This window comes from Geotrypetes seraphini, chromosome 2 (genome assembly GCF_902459505.1).
Source record: "Geotrypetes seraphini chromosome 2, aGeoSer1.1, whole genome shotgun sequence".
Classification (NCBI taxonomy): Eukaryota; Metazoa; Chordata; class Amphibia; order Gymnophiona; family Dermophiidae; genus Geotrypetes; species Geotrypetes seraphini.
In genome coordinates, this window is record NC_047085.1 from 362694069 (window position 1) to 362716190 (window position 22122).

The 22122-nt window shown below is 41.8% G+C and overlaps 1 protein-coding gene across 19 annotated transcripts in view; it reads right to left on the reverse strand.

Annotated features, from left to right (window-relative positions):
• Positions 1–22122, reverse strand: part of LRRFIP2 (LRR binding FLII interacting protein 2) — a 231529-nt gene that overhangs the window by 102184 nt on the left and 107223 nt on the right. For 14 of the 19 annotated variants that reach the window (XM_033930537.1, XM_033930552.1, XM_033930533.1 and 11 more), the window contains 2 exons: positions 15077–15190; positions 6316–6360 (listed from right to left, as the gene is read on the reverse strand). In XM_033930537.1, coding sequence (XP_033786428.1) covers positions 6316–6360; positions 15077–15190 — 159 coding nt within the window. The remainder of the gene's footprint in view (positions 1–6315; positions 6361–15076; positions 15191–22122) is intronic. The other 5 variants (XM_033930548.1, XM_033930545.1, XM_033930550.1 and 2 more) reach the window with 1 other exon arrangement.

Below are 22122 nucleotides of genomic sequence, written 5' to 3' on the forward strand. Positions count from 1 at the left end.
TGTCTTCTTTTTTGGTGTCCAAATAATTCAATTTTAGACTCATATGTCCATAGAACACTATTCCAGAAGTCCTGGTGTTTGTTTACATTCTCTCTGGCCTTGATGTTTCTCTTAGAGAGCAAATGTTTCCTCCTTGCACACCTCTCATGCAAGTTAAATTTGTGCAGTCTCTCTGATTGTAGAGGCATGAACTTTCATATCAACTGTAGCAAGAGCGTGCTATAAGTCCCGTGATGACATTTTAGGGTTTTTGAAGACTTCTTTTAGCATCTTGCGGTCTGCTCTGGGGGGTCAACTTGCCTGGACGGCGAGACCTGGGCATGTTGGTAGTTGTTTGGAAAGTCCTCCACTTGTACACTATTTTTCAGACCATGGAATGGCTAATGTGAATTTCTTTTGAGATCTTTTTAAATCCCTTGCCAGACTTATAAGATGCTACAATCTTCTTTCTGATGGCCTCAGACAGCTCTTTTGATCTCACCATGGTGTTCACTCTCACCGCAGCAGTCATGAGCACACCAAACTAAATGTCTGAGGTTTAAGTAAGGCAGACCTCCTTCAAAAATGCTGAGTAACGATGTTCTAATCATGTACCCCTGTTGTGATACATCTGTGTGTGATTTGAGCCAGTTTAAATGGGAGGATATGTGGGTGTGTCCTAATTTATTCCTCAGTTAGAATACACATTTTTTAATGATATCTTTTGTTACTTGAGTAAAATCAAGGAAAATGTTTGTTGTTTAACTGCAATTACATCACTTTCTTTTCCAGAGATAAATAAAAAAAAGATTTGACTTTGATATGTGAACATTTATTAAGAAATAACTCAATATTTCATGGGGTGTCCTAATTTTTTCACATGACTATATATGCATCCTAGTGAGTATCTGTGAGGTGTGCAGGTAGGTAGAGCGGCTCAGGGTGGGGTGTACACTCTAGATTTAATAGATTTGTATCCCATGTCAAGTCACAGTCCGTGCAATACAGCAAATGTAAGGAGGACTTTAAAACCAAAAATTAAACAGGTAACAGCGTACGGATCAAAAGATTACTGCCTAGAGGTGATAAGTTAAGTGAACCTGATTTTAATAAAATGAAAACTTTTTTCAACAACAACAAAAAAATACAGTATTTAATTTGCTATGTAAATATCAAATATTCTGCTGGACTAGCCAAAAGCTGCACAAAATAGAACTATCTAATTGCTTTCTAAAGAGAAGGTTCTGGATGCTGATCTTATACATGGTGTCTGGAAAAATCAGGACCTCTTACATAGTGTTAAATAAATTGTAAATATTTAAACATTTCGTATGACCTTTGAAAATACATAAGTATAATGTCTTTGTTTTTTAGGTTAATTCATAATTTGCGTTCGAAGTGTCCTTCTTCAACCTTAACACATTTATGAAGTCTTCAATGCCACTGAGCTGTTGGTTCAATACATTCTGGGATGTCATTAATTAAGAGCACAACTGTTTTACAAGCTCAATGTGCAGGAGCTCTATCCTGTAGAAAAATAAAGTACTGTATATACTCGAATATAAATCCATCCAAATATAAACCAAAATAACCTTTTTTCCCCCCCCCAAAAGGTTGACTCGAATATAAACCAAACTCACATCAGTCTCATGAGGTTACTGTGAGTAATGAGGCTGCATGGGGCATGAACATAAGGAGGATACGTAACTCTTGACCTGGCTCACCACTGGACAAGCAAGGCTTAAGGTAGACCCAGGGAAAGGCCTGCAAAAGGGCCATATCTATTTTATCATTTCCTTTTGAGTGATTCCCTAACTCTTATTTGCCCGGTTTGTCTGTATTAGATTGTAAACTCTATTGAGCAGAGATTGTCTCTTTCATATTTAATGTACAGCGCTGCGTACATCTAGCAGTACTATAGAAATAAGTAGTAGTGACTTGAGTATAAACCAAAACCCCCATTTTTAAGCCCCAAAATCTAGGTTTATATTTGAATATATACATACTCTGAAATGTCTTAATTTCAGGTAGAGGTTTCTGCTGCAGTAGGATGTTATGGGGGGTCCTGTTTTTTCTCCACACCATACGCAAGCTATATAAATGTTTCTTGGACCTATATCCTTTCAGGGACTTAATTTACAGAGGAGCTAGTAAAGAGCTGACTCTGAAAAAGAGTTAACATAACAAATTTATTTATATACCGCAAAACCGCAACATTTTATGCGGTTAACAAAACAAGAAAAGAAACTGGACAATCTCGGTGAAATACAAAACATTAAACATCTAAAAATTTAGCAAAGCATTTGTTGAGTGCAAATCGTGGTAAACAGTCTAATTTAACATTGGGACTACTCTGGTAAAGAATTTATATGACAGACATCTTAAGAAACCCCTGATGCAGGCCAAGAGCCAAAACACTGGCAGTGACTAAAGAACCATCTGTCCCAGTTCTATTGGCATGTATACTCTTTTGTGGGTGTTGCAAATATGTTATTATGTTGATAAGAAGAAGAAGAAGAAATAATTAGATGACTAAAAGCTTTATCCCATGATGCCGTCTGAAATGACAGTAGCCTTTGGAAATGTCTTTTGTATAAGAAACAGAAACATTGCAACCTTTAACAGGTGGAAAAACAAATAGAACAGGTTTATGCTGTAAATTGAGTATAAAGTGGTCTGCTAAATAACTAGGTACTAAACCATGCAGCACTTTATAACATATACAACCAAATATGAATAAGACTATAGCTTCAACTGGAAGCCAATGTAATTTACAGAAATAAGTTGTAATGTGGTCTGTCTTTTTTTGAGATTAAAAACAAATCGAATGGTGGTGTTCTGAATAATGCATAACCTGCGTAGATATTTTTGATTGCCTGCAAGATGGACTATGTTGCAATAGTCCAAAATGCTGAAAACTAATTGACCAATAGTCTACAAGAAGAGGTATCAAAGTATGGTCTTACTGTTCACAGTTTCTACAGCATAAAGAAAAACTCTTTCAGACCAAAGCATCGGTTTGCGCTCTTAGTCAAATTTTGATCCAAATATATATACCTAGAATTTTAATAATGGAATTCACCGGATAAATTACCGTATTTTCACACATATAACGTGCATACGTGTATAACACGCATACGCGTATAGCGCGCGGGTCCAAACCATTTGTGTAAAAAAATTTTTATATAGCACGCACATGCGTATACCGTGCATGCTGCTATAACCTCCTCCCGCCACTCCCGCTTACTCCCTCTTCTGGCCTGCGAACCGGCATCCTCCTCCCCCCCCCCGCTCGCGTCACCCCCCCTCCCCCGCGATCCTACATCCCCCCCAGCACTGCAAAGACATCGGTCGCTTACCCGATTGGGCACCGGCACCAGCACCAATGCACTGGACTGGGCTTTGAGCATTTGCGCATGCTCAAAGCCTTCTGGTCTCGCTCTCTCCGAGATTCTGAATCTGAGAATCTCGGAGAGAGCGAGACCAGAAGGCTTTGAGCATGCGCAAATGCTCAAAGCCCAGTCCAGCCCGGCACAGGGAAGAGGGAGGATCTCCCTTGCACCGCCCAGCCCAGCCCAGCCCAACGAGGGAGGATCTTCGAGCACTGGCACGTCCTGTGCACTGGTGCTGGTGCCAGTGCCCAATCGGGTAAGCGACCGATGTCTTTGCGGTGCTGGGGGGGATGTAGGATATTGAGGGAGGGGGGGTGACGAGAGCGGGGGGGGAGGATGCCGGTTCGCAGGGGGGATGCCGGATCGCACTGAAAAAAAAAATTTGTATAACGCGCTCACACATATAACGCGCATGGTTATACTCGGTTTGTAAAATCGTGTATAACGCGCGCGTTATATGCGTGAAAATACGGTACTCCATTTATATTTAAATTCATGTCAATATTCTTCAAAGTTAGAGTGGCAAAGAAAAATTTTGTTTTGTCAGCATTAAGTTTCAGTTTGAATTCACTCATCCATTGCTCAACAGTTAAAATAGCAGTTGATATAAACTTAACACTTCATCAAGGGAAAGACAATTCCCAGGACACCTAACACCACTATTATCTAACGAACATATGCAGTATTATTAAGCTCTCCATGAACTTGGGCTGCTATATTAGTTATAATCAAGTTTCCAATCTTCCTACATTGCAACAACTGATTGAAAGACTCATCTCAGGTTTTCCTTGATGGCACAAGAGACTGGATCCTCATTTTGGGTTTACAGTGGGCTCCAGCACCAAAATAATGTTGCTAAATTTAGCAAATGAGGTAAGATATTATGAACACTGGTAGAGGGGCATTGCTAGTTCTTTTAGATCTCTGTAGATCTTTTAGATATGATCCTGCTTAGGTGGTGTTTGGATCTAGGTCTAGAAGGGACCACACTGCAGTGACTGTAATTCTTTCTAATCAGGAGATTTCAACCAGCAAATTAGTGAGAATGCTTCTCTCCTCCTATGATGATATGGGAATTTCTCAAGGTTCTATATCCATTCCATATAAGTAGCCAAGATCGTTTAGTATCACAGAGAGGCATTTTTGGGAAAGACGTCTAAAAATCCAGTAGAGAAAATGTCCATTTTCAAAACCACAAGACATTTTATTTTTTATCTTTTAAATGACCTGCTAGACCTCTTTCTTTTTTTTATTTTTTATAATCATTTTTGAATAGGACATCCAAACGAAACATGTCCAAAACAATCCATTTGCATATACACGCAGGTATGTACTGTTTCATTCAGATCTTTGGTGGGTGGGAGGGAGTCAGTGACTACTAGGGCAGTGTGAGGTGGCCATGCCTTAATCCCTCTAATGGTCACCTGGTCAGTTTGGGTACTTTTTTGGCCCTTATTTGCTTTTAAAACAGGCCTAGCTCCTTATGTCTAAATGGCCTCCTGATGTCTTGGCAAATGTTTGATTATTGGTACAAGATGTCCAAGTGTTAAGCATGCCCAAAGACCGCCCATAACACGCCTCCAGTACACCCCCTTGAACTCTGGACGCACTGCAGACAATAAGTCTAGCAAGACATCTAGAAAATCAGTTTTGAAATTGACTAGTTGGACGTTTTGGTTAGTAAGACATCCAAGTGCCACTTTAAGCTGTTTTTTTAATGTGGTGTTTTTTGGGTTTTTTTTTTGGGGGGGGGGTTAAATGAGCCCCTTAGCCTCTCTCAGGCAGAAAGGCTCTTCAAAGTGAATAGTGAAATACCGATTGTACCTATCTAAGCTCTATTCAAAACCTTATCTCAGGTATTGGCTGGAAAGCCAACTGAGATGGGACTGAAATGGATTTCTTGCTATTGATGATATAAATGAGGACATGGAATAACTCCTTTTTGGTGGAATATTCTAAATTCTCTGTCACTGCTAATATACAGGTGCCTATCTCTAGGATGCCTAGCAACACTTAAGTCTACTTAGGTGCCACTAGGTGTGATTCTATAAAGGATGCCTAGCAGTTAATTAACAACCGTGCAGACCGGCATCTAAACATCTAAACATTAGGTGCAGTTAAGCACAGTTTATAGAATCAGGCCCTTCAAGTGTACCTAAGGCAGAGGGATCCAGCAAGAGGGTATGGTCCTGAACAATAACCAACGCTTTTCAAACAAACAATCAAATGAGTCAGAACAGTTTTGTGTGTATAAACTAACAAGAACCCCATACCTCCCTCCCCACAGGCAATAACAAAGTTTCTGTAATACGTTTAAAACCAAATTGATATTGATCAAGCAAACCTCATCCACAAATTTCTGAATCTGTAATAACGCTAATTTTTATAACGCTTTAGTCAAAAAAGGCAAAGATGATACTGGTCTAAAATTGTCTACTACAGTCGGATCAAATTTTGCATTTTTAAAAAAATTGATCTCACCGCTGCACATTTCATAATATCACGAATATTTCCCTCCATGAATGATTTATTCACAATTGCAGTGACATTTGGATCAATTTCAGATTTTAAACTTTTCATCACAGATGCTGAACAAACATTTAAACTGCTTTGCCCAAGATTCATAATCATCGCTGACCTGTGAAATAGTTTTGGAGCTGCTGAAAAGCAAAGTTGCTTATTTCCTTGTACCTCACAGCAGCGAAGAATGTACCCTCTCTTCCTAGGAAAACAGCAGCAGCTTGAACTACAACTGAAAAGATATGAGCCAAATCCCTTCCCCTTAGACTCCATAAAACAGACCAGCAGCTCCAAAACCATAATTAATATAGGTATTACAAACAAAATATACACAATTTTCAATATATATGCATATTTAATATTAAAATTGTTGTCCTGAGCATCTTAGGCAGCATTCTCTCACTTATAAGAAAAATTTACTCACCCGAGTATAAACGTCAGTATACTGTTTATCGATCTTGTCATCCAACTGAAAAAGAAAATTCACATAAGAAATTGTGAACAAAACTGGAAAATCTGAAGAACTGATTTATGGATAAAAAAATAAATTAGGAATATTGACTGTAATTGGAATTTAAAACATTGTATATATCCCAGTTTACTTGGATAACATAACATATCAAAGTCACAGCTGATACATGGGAGTGGTATGATGCCAGAGCACAGTAACAGGGAAATACAGTACAGTACAGAAAGTACAGCAGTTTATCTCTAATAGGTGCTCAGTTCAGTCACAAGGAGATAGGGTGATGGTGTTCTGTTCCATGAAAGCTATAAAATTTCAGAGATTTCACAGTTTCCAGGCTGCAGAGACCCTACCATTCCCCTAAGTTCTTTGTATATGGCTTTATAGAAAGAGAATTTCAAAAGGGAGGGTTGGGGAGAGACTGTGTGCCTGGTGAACTGCAGTCTTCAAATACCTGTCACAGAAAATTAATTATACTTTCTCTGAAGAAAGGTTAATTGAGACATATAAATAGGATTCCTTAAAGCAGTTGTCTCCAGCCCTGTCCTAGAGGATCACCAGGCCAATCGGGTTTTCAGGCTAGCCCTAATGAATATGCATGGAGCAGATTTGCATGCCTGTCACTTCCATTATATGCAAATCTCTTTCATGCATATTCATTAGGGCTAGCCTGAAAACCCGATTGGCCTGCTGGCCCTCCAGGACAGGGTTGGGGACCACTGCCTTAAAGAATTGTTTTCAATAATAAGGGGTGAAACAACCACCACCAAGTAGCAGGAAAGCAAAGTTGATTATTCTAACAGCTGTTCCCCATAAACAGCAAGAATTACTTAGGCACAAAAGTAGGTGACATTGCTGGATGGAGCTGGCACAATATGGCTTTCCCAAAGCTCAGAACAAGTGGAAAATACTGGCCATGTGTGGTCCTTTCTAGTTCAACAAGTACAGGAAGTTTGGAGGAATCAATTAATTCTTTCATTTGTGAAGAGCACATGTTACAGGAAAGCAATTTGACTTTCTCTGTCAGCAAACAGGACTGAACCCAAAACAAAAGTGGATTTCCCCAGCTCAGTGTTGCTCCAAGTTACATAGGGGTCCTTTTACTAAGGCGCGCTAAATCGGCTAGCGTGCCTTAGTAAAAGAGAGGGATAGTAACTATCAGATACTGGCATGACTCACCCAGTTTTCCTAAAAAGGTGGCTAGGGTTGTACCTGCCTCATCATGCAGGCCATCTTCTTTTGTATTTAGGATTATAACTGCTACTCTGTGTAGGTTAAGCCAGCTCTGCACTTTTCTTCAAGTGCATCAAATTTAATTTTTGCTTTCAGTGGAAATGCTCTATACTTTCATGCATCCTCTATCAATATAAGGATCTCTGTGTTTAAACCATGCCTTTTCAATTTTACTGTTTGTTTTTTTTACTTCCCATGGAAAAGTGTTCCAGGCATCCACCACCCTTTCCATAAAAACATATTCCCTGATATCGCTTCTAAGTTTTCCTCCTTGAAGCTTCATTTCATGTCCTCGTGTTCTATAGCCTCACCATTTTTGAAAAAGGTTTGTTCATTAATGTCTTTCAAGTACAACCAGTCCCCAGGTTAAGAACGAGTTATGTTTTTAAAACTGTTCTTAAAATCGGATTTCAGAACTTGTAGATTTTAAAATTCTTGCTGCTTACATCTACTCCCTCTAAGGAACAGTATGAACAACCACACACTCTTCTTAATGTGGTCATGCATCACTCCTGAATCTGCTACAGGAGAAGTGTAGGGTAGAGAATGACATGGAGAAAAATTATGTCCCCATCACCGTCCCGGGACCACCATCCTCTGCACCGCCCCGTCCCCGCTGGTCCTTTCATCACCCCGTCCCTATCTCTGCCGTACCCTTCACCGCCCTGTCACCGTCCCCACTGTCTCTATCACCACCCCGTCACCGTCCCCGTCTTCAGTGTCTTCTCCTCTCCATCCCCCCATCCCCAGCACCCTTCATGCAGTCCAGCAGCTCCCTCCTGCCGACCAGCCGTGCATTTCCCTCCCTCCCTCCTTTTCCCTTACCTTTTCTTCTTGAAACTGGCGATTTCTATAAGGCTACGAGCTGTATTACAGCCGGAGCCTTGAAATTGCGTCGGGTTGCCTGCTAGAAAAGTCTCCTGCGATACAACCGGAAACAGGAAGTTGCGTCAGAGGAGACTTTTTCCAGCAGGCAACGTGACGCGACTTCAAGGCTCCGGCTGTAATACAGCCTTATAGAAATCGCCAGTTTCAAGAAGAAAAGATAAGGGAAAAGGAGGGAGGGAGATGCATGGACGGCCGGCGGGAGAGAGTGGGCTGCCGGATCGAAACCTCATTCACCCTGCGTTCACTACTTGTTCACGGCCCCATGCTACCATTCACCGCTCTACGGGGCGGTGAATGGCCTTGTCCCCGAATTCGCGGTGACCTTTTTTTTGGGTCACTGTTTTGGCGGGTAACAACCACCGTGTCATTCTCTAGTGTAGGGGTCTATGCCACTGGAAATACTTCTAAGTGAAATCAAATGAAGCTGCAACCGCATTCTTAAGTACAAGTCGTAAGTAAGTTGGGCGTCTGTAACTCGAGGACTGTCTGTATTTAAATATATGTAATCTATCTCTCCTGTTTCTCCTCTCCTCCAGGATATACATATTCAAATCTTCATGACTTTTCTCATACAACTTTTGGCTCAAACTTCATACCATTTTTGTCACCTTCCTCCAAACCACTTCAAGTCTTTGTATTTTGGCAAGATAACTCTCCGAAGCTAAACACATTACTCCATGCAGAGCCTTCCTAATGACTTCCAAAGAAGCATTATCATCTTTTTCCTGTTGGCTTATGCCTGTTCCTATGCAGCCAAACATCATTCTAGCCTTGGCCACATTGTTTCACAACCTTGAGATCCTTAGACCAGTGTTTCTCAACCTGCGGTATGCGTACCCTAGGGGATACACAGGACGTCTGTTGGGGGTACGTGGGCTTACCACCGCCGCCTGGGATCTCTCCCTACCTGCCCCGCCGATTCCTCCCTGCCACCCTCCGTCCTCTGCCACCCACCACCACCTGCCGCTGCAACCCGCCAGCTCCATTCAATTATCCCCTGCCACAACTCTGGGCAAGGAAGGGCCAGGTGCATGCAGTGATTGCATGCCACCGGCCCACAAGGCTCCCCCCATGCCCCCCGACATCAATTCTGACATTGGAGAGAAGGTTCTGGGCCAGCCAATGGAAGTTTGCTGTACTGAAGATGACACTCCTTTCAGATTGAATTTTGGTTAAATCTATTCAGGTGGCAGTATACTTCAAATACCACCATTTGTGACTTTTAAGACTCCTGAGGCAGGCCTGTTGGCCAAAACATGTATATATCGAGTCATTGAGATGTTGAATGTATCATTGTGATATTGGAGGAATAAAGATCTTCATATTACCAGATGAATTGGAGGACACTGTTTTAGTGCACATCATTCTGATCTGGACAATTCCATTTTGGTCTCTTTGTATTTGTGGTTTTGTTTTCCTCTGCTTCTTTCTTCAACTAATTTTAAAAGTCATACTCTAAAAAAGGCCAACAGTCCTAAACAATCTTTTCTCTCATACTACTTACCTAAATGTAGGAACTTCTAATAAATCACCCTGAGCAGATAAAGCTTCTCATAAGGAAGTAACTTTAGATCCTGTTCTGTAAATACAAAGGCATTCCCTCCCCTTCCCCCATAAACTCCTTTAAAAATCCTAACTACTAATTAAAATAACACACTTTAAATGGAAAGCCAATGCAATGTATCTGGGAAGGGACCTATACTCTCCCAATGCTTACCTCCTAATAGTAACCTAGCTTGTGTATTTTGAATATCTGAAGTTTTATACATATTTAGATAGGAAGCTGACATAAAATACATTACAGTAATCTTAATTTAAAATGCTCCTAAATAAAACCTGAGTAACCATTATTAGAACCTTCAAATCTAACTTACTTAACTCTCCTTCAACAAAATATTAGTTCTAATAATGATTACAACCTGATCATATCTAATCCCCTCAGGGCCTATAAACAACCCCCAATAATACACAATAAATTGATAGACTTAAAACTATGAAGACCTTAAAGATTGAATAGCTATTCAAGATGCAGCATCATCATTATGTATGTTCTAGAATAAAATCAGCAGGAGTAAAACAACAATCAAGGAAAGAGAAAGATCACATGTACCAAATTAATTGCCTTGAGACTCTTTCTATCTAACTGGAAATCTTTTGATTCCCTTAACGTACATTTTTGGTACCAATGTCTTACTACAACATAAACGTGAAATATTGATCTCTGCTACTATGCCTCTAAATACTAAAGATAGAAAACTAAATAAACCCAAAAAGCTCAGGGAGAAAAAACAGGAACAAGGAAGAAAAATCTCCCGAGACCCCGAAAAAATGGGATGAGGGGGAGACAACTCGAACCAAACACTACCATAAAAGATAATAATAATGATAATGATAGTGGGAGGGAGCCCTCAGTTACACAGCCAGCAGTGGGGACAAGCTCCTAAAGTTCCAGCTGTCACAAGTATACACCCAGAAGGGTGTCATCTGTGAAACATCCCTAGGCTCCGTGTGACGTGATAAATCAAAACGCAAACTTGTTCGGGTTGTCTCTCCCCCTCATCCCATTTTTTCGGGGTCTCAGGAGAATTTTCTTCCTTGTCTAAATACTAAAGTACATGCTAAATGGGTCTTCTTTAAAGATTACTTAGATTCTCTTTAACGGATATTTAGGCTCCTTTTACAAAGCCGCGCTAGGGCTTTAACGCGCGGAATAGCGTGCGCTAAATTGCCGCACGTGCTAGCTGCTACCACCTCCTTTTGAGCAGGCGGTAGATTTCCGGTTAGCGCACGCTAATCCGGTGCATGCGTTAAAACCACTAGTGCAGCTTAGTAAAAGGAGCCCTTAGTCTTGTATTTCATATTACCTTATTGTCTTCTTTCTTCCTCTTTCTCCTCAGCCTCCGGGGGACCACCTTTTTCTTTCCCTTGATAATGGATTTTCCCCTTCCTCCTCTTTAATAGCCTCCCTCACCCTTTTTCTCTCCCTCTTTTTACACTCTCACCTCATGTTTTTGTTTAGTTATACCACAAACTTTTTTTTTTTTTTTTAATATTTAAATTTTTATTGAAAGTTTTATAATCAGAAATATACATTCACAGCAACAGATAATAAATACAACAGGTGCACATTAATCAACTAGTACAATGTTAGAGAAAATATACCATCAGATTCACCCCCCACTTATGTTCCCCCAGTTCCCAGTCGAGCACCAGTTTTATCTGTGCCGACATAAATTAGGCACTCTTCTGCCCTCTAACAAACTTAGAGAACTTATTGTCTCTATTATACTTGTTCTTTTTGATTATGCTGTAGTATTTCTCTCCTCGAATATTTGTATCCCTATAATGTTGATATGAATTGAATCTTTCTTTTTGTATTTTGATAAAACTTCAATAAAATTTCATGGTTAAAAAAAATAATTATGTATGTTCTATTTCCAAGTAGGATTATGCTACATCAAAATTAAGGTTTATACTATCATTACTTGCAAGACTCAATAAATAACATATAAACTGGTTACTAGTGTACACGTATATTTAGGGCCAGGTGTAATAAAGGATTCTTTCTGTTTTGGAATTATGGAAAAGAAAATATCTAAATCTGGCTACTGATTTAATTTTAAAAATTTGCATTATATATGTATTATACTGCCCTTCAGGATAGGTACTGATGCAGTTTACAATTGTGAATCCAAATGTTTGAAATAGAATACAACCCCCCCTTTACAAAGCCGTATTAGGCCTAGATGCACTAAGAGGATCTGTAAGACCTTGTGGGTCTGCACCGATCCAATTTTTGGCCTATTCAGAAAGATGTAAATGCGCATGAGTCGAATCCTTTTCATTTGAAAGGAAGCTCTGGAATGAGAGGGCATAGGATGAAGTTAAGAGGTGATAGGTTCAGGAGTAATCTAAGGAAATACTTTTTTACAGAAAGGGTGGTAGATGCGTAGAACAGTCTCCTGGAAGAAGTGATGGAGACAGAGACTATGTCTGAATTCAAAGAAAGCTTGGGATAGGGATGTGGGATCTCTTAGAGCAGGGGTAGGGAACTCCAGTCTTCGAGAGCCGTATTCCAGTCGTGTTTTCAGGATTTCCCCAATGAATATGCATTGAAAGCAGTGTATGCAAATAGATCTCATGCATATTCAGTGGGGAAATCCTGAAAACCCGACTGGAATACGGCTCTCGAGGACCGGAGTTCCCTACCCCTATCTTAGAGAGAGGAAGAACATAAGCATTGCCTCTGCCGAGTCAGACCATAGGTCCATCACGCCTAGCAGTCCGCTCCCATGGCGGCCCCCCAGGTCAAGGACCTGTAGTGATCTATTACTCAAGGGCGTTTTGTATTGTATAGTAACCCTCTAATTATACCTCTGGATCCCCTTTCCCTTCAGGAACTCGTCCAATCTCTTTTTGAAACCCAAAATCGTACTCTACTCAACCACCTCCTCTGGAAGCACATTCCAGGTGTCCACCACCCTCTGGGTGAAGAAGAACTTCCTAGCATTTGTTCTAAATCTATCTCCCCTCAATTTTTTTGAGTGCCCTCTAGTTTTTGTTGCCCCTGCCAGTCTGAAGAATCTGTCTCTCTCTACCTTCACCATACCCTTCATAATGGTTACTGTGGATGGGCAGACTGGATGGGCCATTAGCCTTTATTCACACGAATGTTCATTGTATTCCCTGACTCTGCTGTCTGATAATCACTGTGAGAGCTGGCAGGGGAAGCCTAAACAGCTGAGAGGCGGTGGAAGCCCCCAAAGCAGCCTCCTGCTACTCAACTATTCGGGGCAGGAAACCTTTTTTTTTTTCTTTTAATGGGCACAGATGCTGTGCGTGTTACACATGCACAATATCTGACCCTCAAAAAAAGAAAAAAGCACCCCCTCACACCAATGATAGCTCTACCTGATGAACCAGCACCACAAATAGCCTCACCCCACCCCAACACACACACCAGCAAAAACGGCAGGAGTGCCCACTTCCTCCAGCCATGCCAAACCCACCCCTCCTGCGAAAGAAAATTGGCATGAAGGATGCCCCCTCCCCCTCCCCCGCAGCAGTGAAACGGCAGGAGGAATGCCCACTCCCTCCTGCCATGATATTCTGCATTTGTAACATGCACAGCATCTGTGCCCATAAAAAAAAAAAAGGTTAGACAGGAAAGCAACTGGTCTTGACCAGTCATTTTTTTGGATCGCTAAAAGTGATCACTTTTTTTTAGTGCATCGGAAAGCCATGTTAGAGCATCAATCATTCTTTTAGTCGCTAAAGTGATCACTTTTTTTTTAGTGCATCGGAAAGCCAGGTTAGAACATTAATCGCTCTACTAGTTTATATGGTATTTTACTATTAATTAGCTTATTTGCATGGTCAGATTGGGGAATGAGTGATTGTGCAGAAAACCAGGCGGTGAGCCATTTTTTGAACTGGGTCATCAAATGCAATTGTCACGAAAGCTGTTAAAACAGGTTTAGCAACTATCACCGGTTTTAGTGCATCTGGGCCTTAGTCTTTTTTAGTACCGGCCACGGCTGTAAAAACTCCGACACTCATAGAATTCCTGTGAGCGTCAGAGCTTTTACTGCTGTGGCTTTGTAAAAGGGCGAAAAATTTCTGATAGAGCTGAAATGATCATTAACTAGCTCTAGTTAATGATTATTTCAGAAAAATGTTAATATTACTACTGGTTTGGAGATTTTATAACATTGTCATTATTATTTTGGACAGCTCGCACCTTGAACAAAGCTTTTGTTGAATATAGTTTAATAACAAATCACTTTTTAATTTAAAAAATATTTATAAGCCAGATTCATATAAAATGAAAAACCCAATTAACGGCCTCTTTTACAAAGCCACGCTAGCGGCTGCCCTGCACTAACGGCCCCAAAGCCCATAGATATTTAAAGGGCTTCGGGGCTGTTGCCGTGTGGCAGCCGCTAGTGCGGCTTTGTAAAAGAGGCAGTAAATTTGCAAGGATCTCATACTACAGTGGAATTTCTAGATTAGTTATCTAACCAATTAAGATGAAAAAATAAGAAATACAGTGGTACCTCGGAATCCGAACGCCCCAGAACTCAAACAACTTGGAATCTGAACAATTTTTTTTTTATTTATTAAATTTTGACCCAGAATCTGAACACTGCTTTGGAATCCAAACGTAAGGGAACTAACTGCAAGTGTTGCTCAGGCCAAAGTTTCCCCTCTGACCCAGCTTCCTCTTTCCACCTGGGCAGTTCGCGTCAGAGGGAAGCTTTGGGCTGAGCACCGCTTGCAGTTGCCGATCTTGATGCCTATACTGGAGGGGACCCGATTTTGCTGCCTATGCCGGCGGGGACCCGATCTTGCTGCTTATGCTGGCGGGGACCCAATCTTGCTGTCTTTGCCAGTGTGTTTACTCTTACATTTATTTTAAAATCTGAGTTTGTGGGACCAAGGAACGGATTGATCCAGTTTCTATTATTTTCAATGGGAAAAATTCAATTGGAACTCGAACAGGGTTCTGGAACGGATTAAGTTTGGATTCCGAGGTACCACTGTAATTAGCTCAAAATTAGTCAATGCCATTTGGCACAACACCATGCAATAAACTCACACTATTTAGGTCTGGTATACTGACATCATCCACATCAGAAATAATACTTCCTCTGCGATTGGAACGACTAAAATAATCAGCTGTAGATCCAGGTGGATCAGAAAAATCAGAGGACTACAAAGTTAAGTGAAAAAAAGGAATGAGTCAGAAGCAAGACAAGCATTTAAAATTAATGATGGAAAATCAAAACTGTTCAATACAAATAAATAACATACTTGTGACTAAAGCCTGCTCTTAAATAGTCAAGTAAAATAAATAATAATATTGTATTGCTGCACTAAGCATCTTTTTCACATTCACCTTTCTTATCTGATAACAATGTAGGATGAATGAAGGCATGCACAGTTTATAGTTTCATAGTTTATTAAAAATCTGATTAAAACGCTAATCATAAAATTCTAAGCGATGTACAATAAAATAAAACATAAAATAGGGGGAGATGAACATCCAATAACAAAAAACAAACTATAGACGTAACAAACCAGTCTAGACGACGTAATGTAAGACATTAGGTAAGGAGGGAGAATTACAATAATGAAAGGAAAGAAAACAATGATGGGAAAATATAAGGGTGAGTAGAAAGACCTCATATTAACAGAAATGAATAGGTTATTCTTAAGCAGCTTTAAAAAGGAAGCATTTTAAGCTTCCCTTGAATTTAGCTATATTTTGTTCTGTTTTCATATGTGTTGGAAGGGAGTTCCAGGTCATAGATGCTGTGACTGAAAAGATGGAAGCTCGACAGGTACCTATTGTTTTTAAAGAGGGAACATGGAGATTATATTGAGAGGCAGATCTAAGAGTTCTTAGAGGATCATAAGGGATTAAAAGTCTGCCTATGAAAGCAGGTTCGTTAGTTTGCTGTGTTTTAAATGTTAATAGAGTAAGTTTATATGTTATCTGGTGAGGGGTGGGGAGCCAGTGCGCTTTCTCCAGGGCAAGACAGATGATGGGTTGTATCCGCAGAGGCTTTGTCAGCAGGAGACCTGAAGTAATGATGCCGTTATACAGATCCATGGTGAGGCCTCACTTGGAGTACTGTGTTCAGTTCTGGAGACCACACTACCATAAGGACATACTGAGGATCGAGTCGGTTCAACGAATGGCGACAAAGATGATCTTGGGGCTCAAGGATCTCATGTATGAAGAAAGACTAAAAAAATTGCGGCTGTATTCACTTGAGGAAAGAAGAGAACGGGGAGACATGATTGAAACGTATAGGTACATCACGGGACGTATCGAGTCGGAAGATGATCTCTTCTGTCTCATGGGACCCTCAATCACCAGAGGGCATCCGCTGAAAATCAGGGGATGGAAATTTCAGAGCGACTCCAGGAAGTACTTCTTCACTGAAAGAGTGCTGGATCATTGGAATGGACTCCCACTGCAGGTGATTGAGGCCAGCAGCATGACGGATTTTAAGAGGAAATGGGATATTCACGTGGGATCTCTAGGGGAGTGAACTCTAGGGGACGGATAATTGGAATGGGCAGACTTGGTGGGCTATAGCCCTTTTCTGCCGTCATTTTCTATGTTTCTATGTTTCTTTAATAGTGGTGTAATGTGCTCATATTTTTTTGAGTTTGTAATAATTTTGATGGCAGTGTTTTGAATCAGTTGTAAACGTCTGATATCTTTTTGACTAGAACTTTTATATAATGAATTATAGTAATATGACTAAGGAATGAATCAGAATATTGAGAGAGTGGGAATCTAAGAGAGAGACTAAGGACCGTATCATTCTAAGTTTATAAAAGCAGTTTTTGGTTAAAGCGCTGATTTGAAGACGATAAGTGAGTTTGTTATCAATGATACACCTAATATTTTGATAGAAGATGTTGATGCAATCGGAATATTTTCAATAGACAATGGAGCTACTAATTGAGGTTCATCTTTCCATGGACAAAAGAACACAATTAGATTTTGTGATACTAAGAGAAAGCATATTGATGTTTAACCAATCTGATTCTTTCTAACTTTGAATTGATTAAGTTGATGTTATTAATATTGGAAGGATCGATGGAGTGAAGGATTTTTATGTCATCTGTATAGGCAAAGACAGAGAAACCAATGGATTGACAGAGGGTAAGTAAAGGAGGCAAGTAGATGTTAAAGATTAGTGGTGATAGTATAGAGCCCTGTGGAATGCTGAAGTTATTTTGAAAAGAGAAAGAGGTAGAGTTCTTGAAGTGTACTGTAGAGGTCCTGTTAGAAAGGTAATATCTGAACCATTCGAGGGACTGGTTAGTGATACCAATCGAAGCTAATCTTTGAAGAAGAAGCTGATGATCAATCGTGTCAAATACCGCTGCAAGGTCCAGAGAAATAAGATATCACCGATTTGTGCTGATCAAGATAGTATTGAATAGTTGTTGTGAGACCAAGAAGTGAATGTTCTATGGAATGGTTCTTGCAAAAATCTGTTTGATTGGGATGCAGTATTTGAGTTTTATCTACAGAGTCAGATATTTGATTAAACACAATTTTTTCTAGTAGTTTTGCTTGAATGGAAGGTTGGCAATGTGTCTATAATTAGCACTGTTTTGAGAGCTTTCCTTGGGATTCTTGATGATGGAGTGGATTGTAGAATGTTTCCAAGAAGCTGGCAAGCTAGCTGTAGCAAGACTCTTGTGGATGAGTTTAAGAAGATAAGGGCTGAACAATTTAAAATGGCATTTAAGGATGAATGGGGAAATAGAATCAGAGTTAGCACCTTTGTATATCAGCAAGAGATTATAGTGAAAAGTTTGAATATGTTGAAATTAAGAAATGAGAATGAGTTTTATCAGTACTGAAAGGAGCGCTAGAGTTACTTTTGATGAGATTCCTGATGTTATTGATTTTTTTCTGAAAGATGTCAGCTAGGTTTTGGGCAGAGGGAGAATCAGTAACAGAGATGACTTGTTTTTGTTTGAATTTAGTTAGTTTTTTAAGAATAGAAAAAAGGGCAAAGGAATTTTTTGCTTTGGTGATGCTTTTTGAGTACCGTATTTTCTCGCATATAACGCGCGCGTTATACGTGGTTTTTACAAACCGTGCATAACCCTGCGCGTTGTACAAAATTTTTTTTACAGAGTTTCCCCCCCCCCCGACGTCCGATTCACCCCCAACCCCCCGCAGGACCGCTCGCACACACCCGCACCCCCACCCCGAATGACCGCTCGCACGCACACCCACCCGCACCCCTACCCTGAAGGACCACTCGCACCCCCACAGCCACCCGACCACCCCCCATCATGTAGAAGCTCCTACCGGTGTCCTGCTGCTTCCTCTTGGCGGTCCCGGCCCTTCTGTGAGCCCTGCGCCTGAGCTGCTTCTTCTTCCGGCGGTTCGCCCTTTCTCTAATGTCAAGCCCTCTTTCCCCGCCGACTCCCCGACACGATCAGGGCAAGAGGGAGCTCAAGCCCTCTTGCCCCCTCAACTCCCTGACAATATCGGGCCAGGAGGGAGCCCAAGCCCTCCTGGCTCTGGCGACCCCCCCCCCCCCCCGCTAGTTGTTCGGGCCAGGAGGGAGCCCAAACCCTCCTGGCCACGGTGACCCCCTACCCCCACCCCGCACTACATTACGGGTAGGATGGATCCCAGGCCCTCCTGCCCTCGACGCAAACCCCCCCCAACGACCGCCCCCCCCAAGAACCTCCGACCGCCCCCACGGCCGACCCGCGACCCCCCTGGCCGACCCCCACCCCCCTTCCCCGTACCTTTGTGTAGTTGGCCGGACAGACGGGAGCCAAACCCGCCTGTCCGGCAGGCAGCCAACGACGGAATGAGGCCGGATTGGCCCATCCGTCCCAAAGCTCTGCCTACTGGTGGGGCCTAAGGCGCCTGGGCCAATCAGAACAGGCCCGGGAGCCTTAGGTCCCTCCTGGGGGCGGGGCCTTGGGCACATGGTCGGGTTGGGCCCATGTGCCTCAGGCCCCGCCCCCAGGAGGGACCTAAGGCTCCCGGGCCCATTCTGATTGGCCCAGGCGCCTTAGGCCCCACCAGTAGGCGGAGCTTTGGGACGGATGGGCCAATCCGGCCTCATTCCGTCGTTGGCTGCCTGCCGTACAGGCGGGTTTGGCTCCCGTCTGTCCGGCCAACTACACAAAGGTACGGGGAAGGGGGGTGGGGGGGGGTCGTGGGGGTCGGCCGGGGGGGCGGTTGTTGGGGGGGAGGGGGTTTGCGTCGAGGGCAGGAGGGCCTGGGATCCCTCCTGCTCATAATGTAGTGCGGGGTGGGGGTAGGGGGTCGCCGTGGCCAGGAGGGTTTGGGCTCCCTCCTGGCCCGATATTGTCGGGGAGTTGGGAAGTCGGCGGGGCAAGAGGGCTTGGGCTCCCTTTTGCCCCGATCGTGTTGGGGGGGCAAGAGGGCTTGAGCTCCCTCTTGCCCCGATCGTGTCGGGGGTGCCGCGGTTGGCTGGGGCAAGAGGGCTTGAGCTCCCTCTTGCCCCGATCATGTCGGGGAGTTGGTGGGGCAAGAGGGCTTGACGTTAGAGAAAGGGCGAACCGCTGGAAGAGGAAGCAGCGCAGGCGCAGGGCTCACGGAAGGGCCGGGACCGCCAAGAGAAAGCAGCAGGACATTGGTAGGAGCTTCTTCATGATGGGGGGGGTCGGGAGGCTGTGGGGGTGCGAGCGGTCCTTCAGGGTGGGGGTGCGGGTGTGAGTGGGAGTGCGTGCGAGCGGTCCTTCGGGGTGGGGGTGTGAGCGGTTCTGCGGGGGGTGAATCGGACGTCGGGGGGGAGCATCAGGCTTTCAGGGTGGGGACAGGACTTCAAGGGGGAGAGGAGAGTCGGGGTGGCCAGAGGAGAATAGGAGCGGGCGAAAGGAGAGTCGGGCGGCGACGGGAGAGTCGGGCAGCATGCGCGGTATACGGGTGTGCGCGGTATATAAAAATTTCTGTACATAAATTTGTGTTTTCCACGCGCTATACCCGTGTGCGCGTTTTACATGGGTGCGTGTTATCTACGTGAAAATACGATAATAGTTTTTCTTTGCGGTATTTAATGATAGATGGTAATGTTGAGAATGTTCCTTGTTTTATTACAATTAACTTGGGTAGGGTTAAAGCACCATTTGGGTTCCAGGGAACGCAATTGTTGTTTAAGGAGGCATAAAGAAGCATTGAACCAAGGGTTAATCTAGATGGGATGCTTTCTCTGGGACTGTATCATTTTACTGCCACCTTTGGCAGCAGGGACCAACTACCGAACTCAGCTGCTGTACTTCTTCCTATCTCAAGGATCAAGCATTTCAGCTTTCTGCAAAGGGCAATATTTTTCAATTTGCTAATTTTATTTATAGTTAATATATCCCTTTATTTGGCATTGTTGCTCAGAAGCAACATGAGTTTCTATGGCTCTTATGGGAGATCTGCATCTCCAAATGCCTGTTACTTGGAACTGTTGCTCTCGTTCAAAATCAAGTTACATAAAGCAGCCGTTTTCACCATTTGCCAATTAAAGGGTTAAAAATATTTTGTTCTTTCAGAACATCGTTTTAAAAAGCATTCATTAAAACATTAGTTTACTCAGTATGGGAAAGAAAAATTAACTTTTAGTGAAATAATGACAGATTCAACCAAGGCTGAATATCTATCAAATAACTAACCTTTCAATTAATACTATTTAAAATAGACTCTGATTGAATTCAGTTTTGGATTTGACACCAAACTTGGCCTGAAATCCTCTCTCGGCCCAGTTTGGACCAAATGTTTACTTTAATTTATACAACACAACTAGTGTGTATTTTATTCTTTTCCTTTCCTGCAGAGGGTGTGACTTATTTATAATAATATAGAAAAACAGCCTCAAAGACTCAACAAGCATAAATAGAAGGACAACTGCCCGTATGAACGATACTTTTCTGAGTGCCAAGAGTCAAATGCTGCAGCCTGGAAAGAGATTTCCATGTGACACAAATTTTTTGCCTAAAGTCTCCCTACACGAACTAAAGCTAAGTCTCCTGTTTTGTCTGTTTTCTTTCTTTGTATAGTTTTTTTTCTTTCTTTTTTAAACTTCAGGAGAAACTGTATAATTGGAGACTATAACTGAAAGCAAGTCCAGCTAGGAGTGAAATGTTGTAGTATGGAAAGATGTTAGTGTGACATCTTGCTTCAGTGCTTGGTAGGAAGACACTTTCTGAAGCAGGAAGAAGGATTGCAATGTGGAACATTTTGTTTCAGTGCTCGGCACAAAGAGGTTCTGTGAAGCAGGAACAGAAAACTTCCTACAAATATTTAAGATAAGTTCTACTCTTTTGCTTAGTTTTGGGTTTTCTATAATAATAATAATAATAATAATAGTTTATATACCGCAGGACCGTGAAGTTCTATGCGGTTTACAATGATTAAAAGATGTTACAGATTTAGTAGAATTAACAAAATTAATTATTATTATAGAAAACCCAAAAACTATAAGAAGTCTTCTTTTTTTTTTTTAATTCTTTGTTTATTGATTTTATAATTTTTGACAAAACAGTCAAAACACAAGAAAAAAATACCATGTAAAACAAAATATTTCCTTAAATCATAATATAAAGGTAAAGTTAACATTACATAATATAGTTAGTCCACAATCTAATGGAGACGGAGCTGAAGTTCACTGAAATTAACCCTCAAATTAAACAACAAGGAAAATCAGAGGGAGGCTCGACTGCTCTTGAACAATTCCTCTCTGAACAGATTTAAAGGAAGCAGAAAAAGTAATTAGTTATTATCCTGGGATGAAATAAATTTAGATAACTGCTGCGGCTCATAGAAAACATATCTGTTCTCTTTATATACCAAAATGCACTTACAGGGATATATCAGAACAAAGGTCGCCCCTAACTGTATCGCCCGGGGTCTCAAAATAAGAAACTGTTTTCTTCTCTTCTGGGTCGGACACAAAACATCTGGATACATTCTTATAATATTTGACAAAAAGGGAATATCCTTATATTTAAAGAACAATTTTAACATCCATTCCCTATCAGAATCAATAGCAAAGTGTACCAATAAAGTAGCTGAAACTTGGGTCTCAGTTTCCGACCTCTCTAGGAAATTAGACAAATCCAAACTATCAGCAG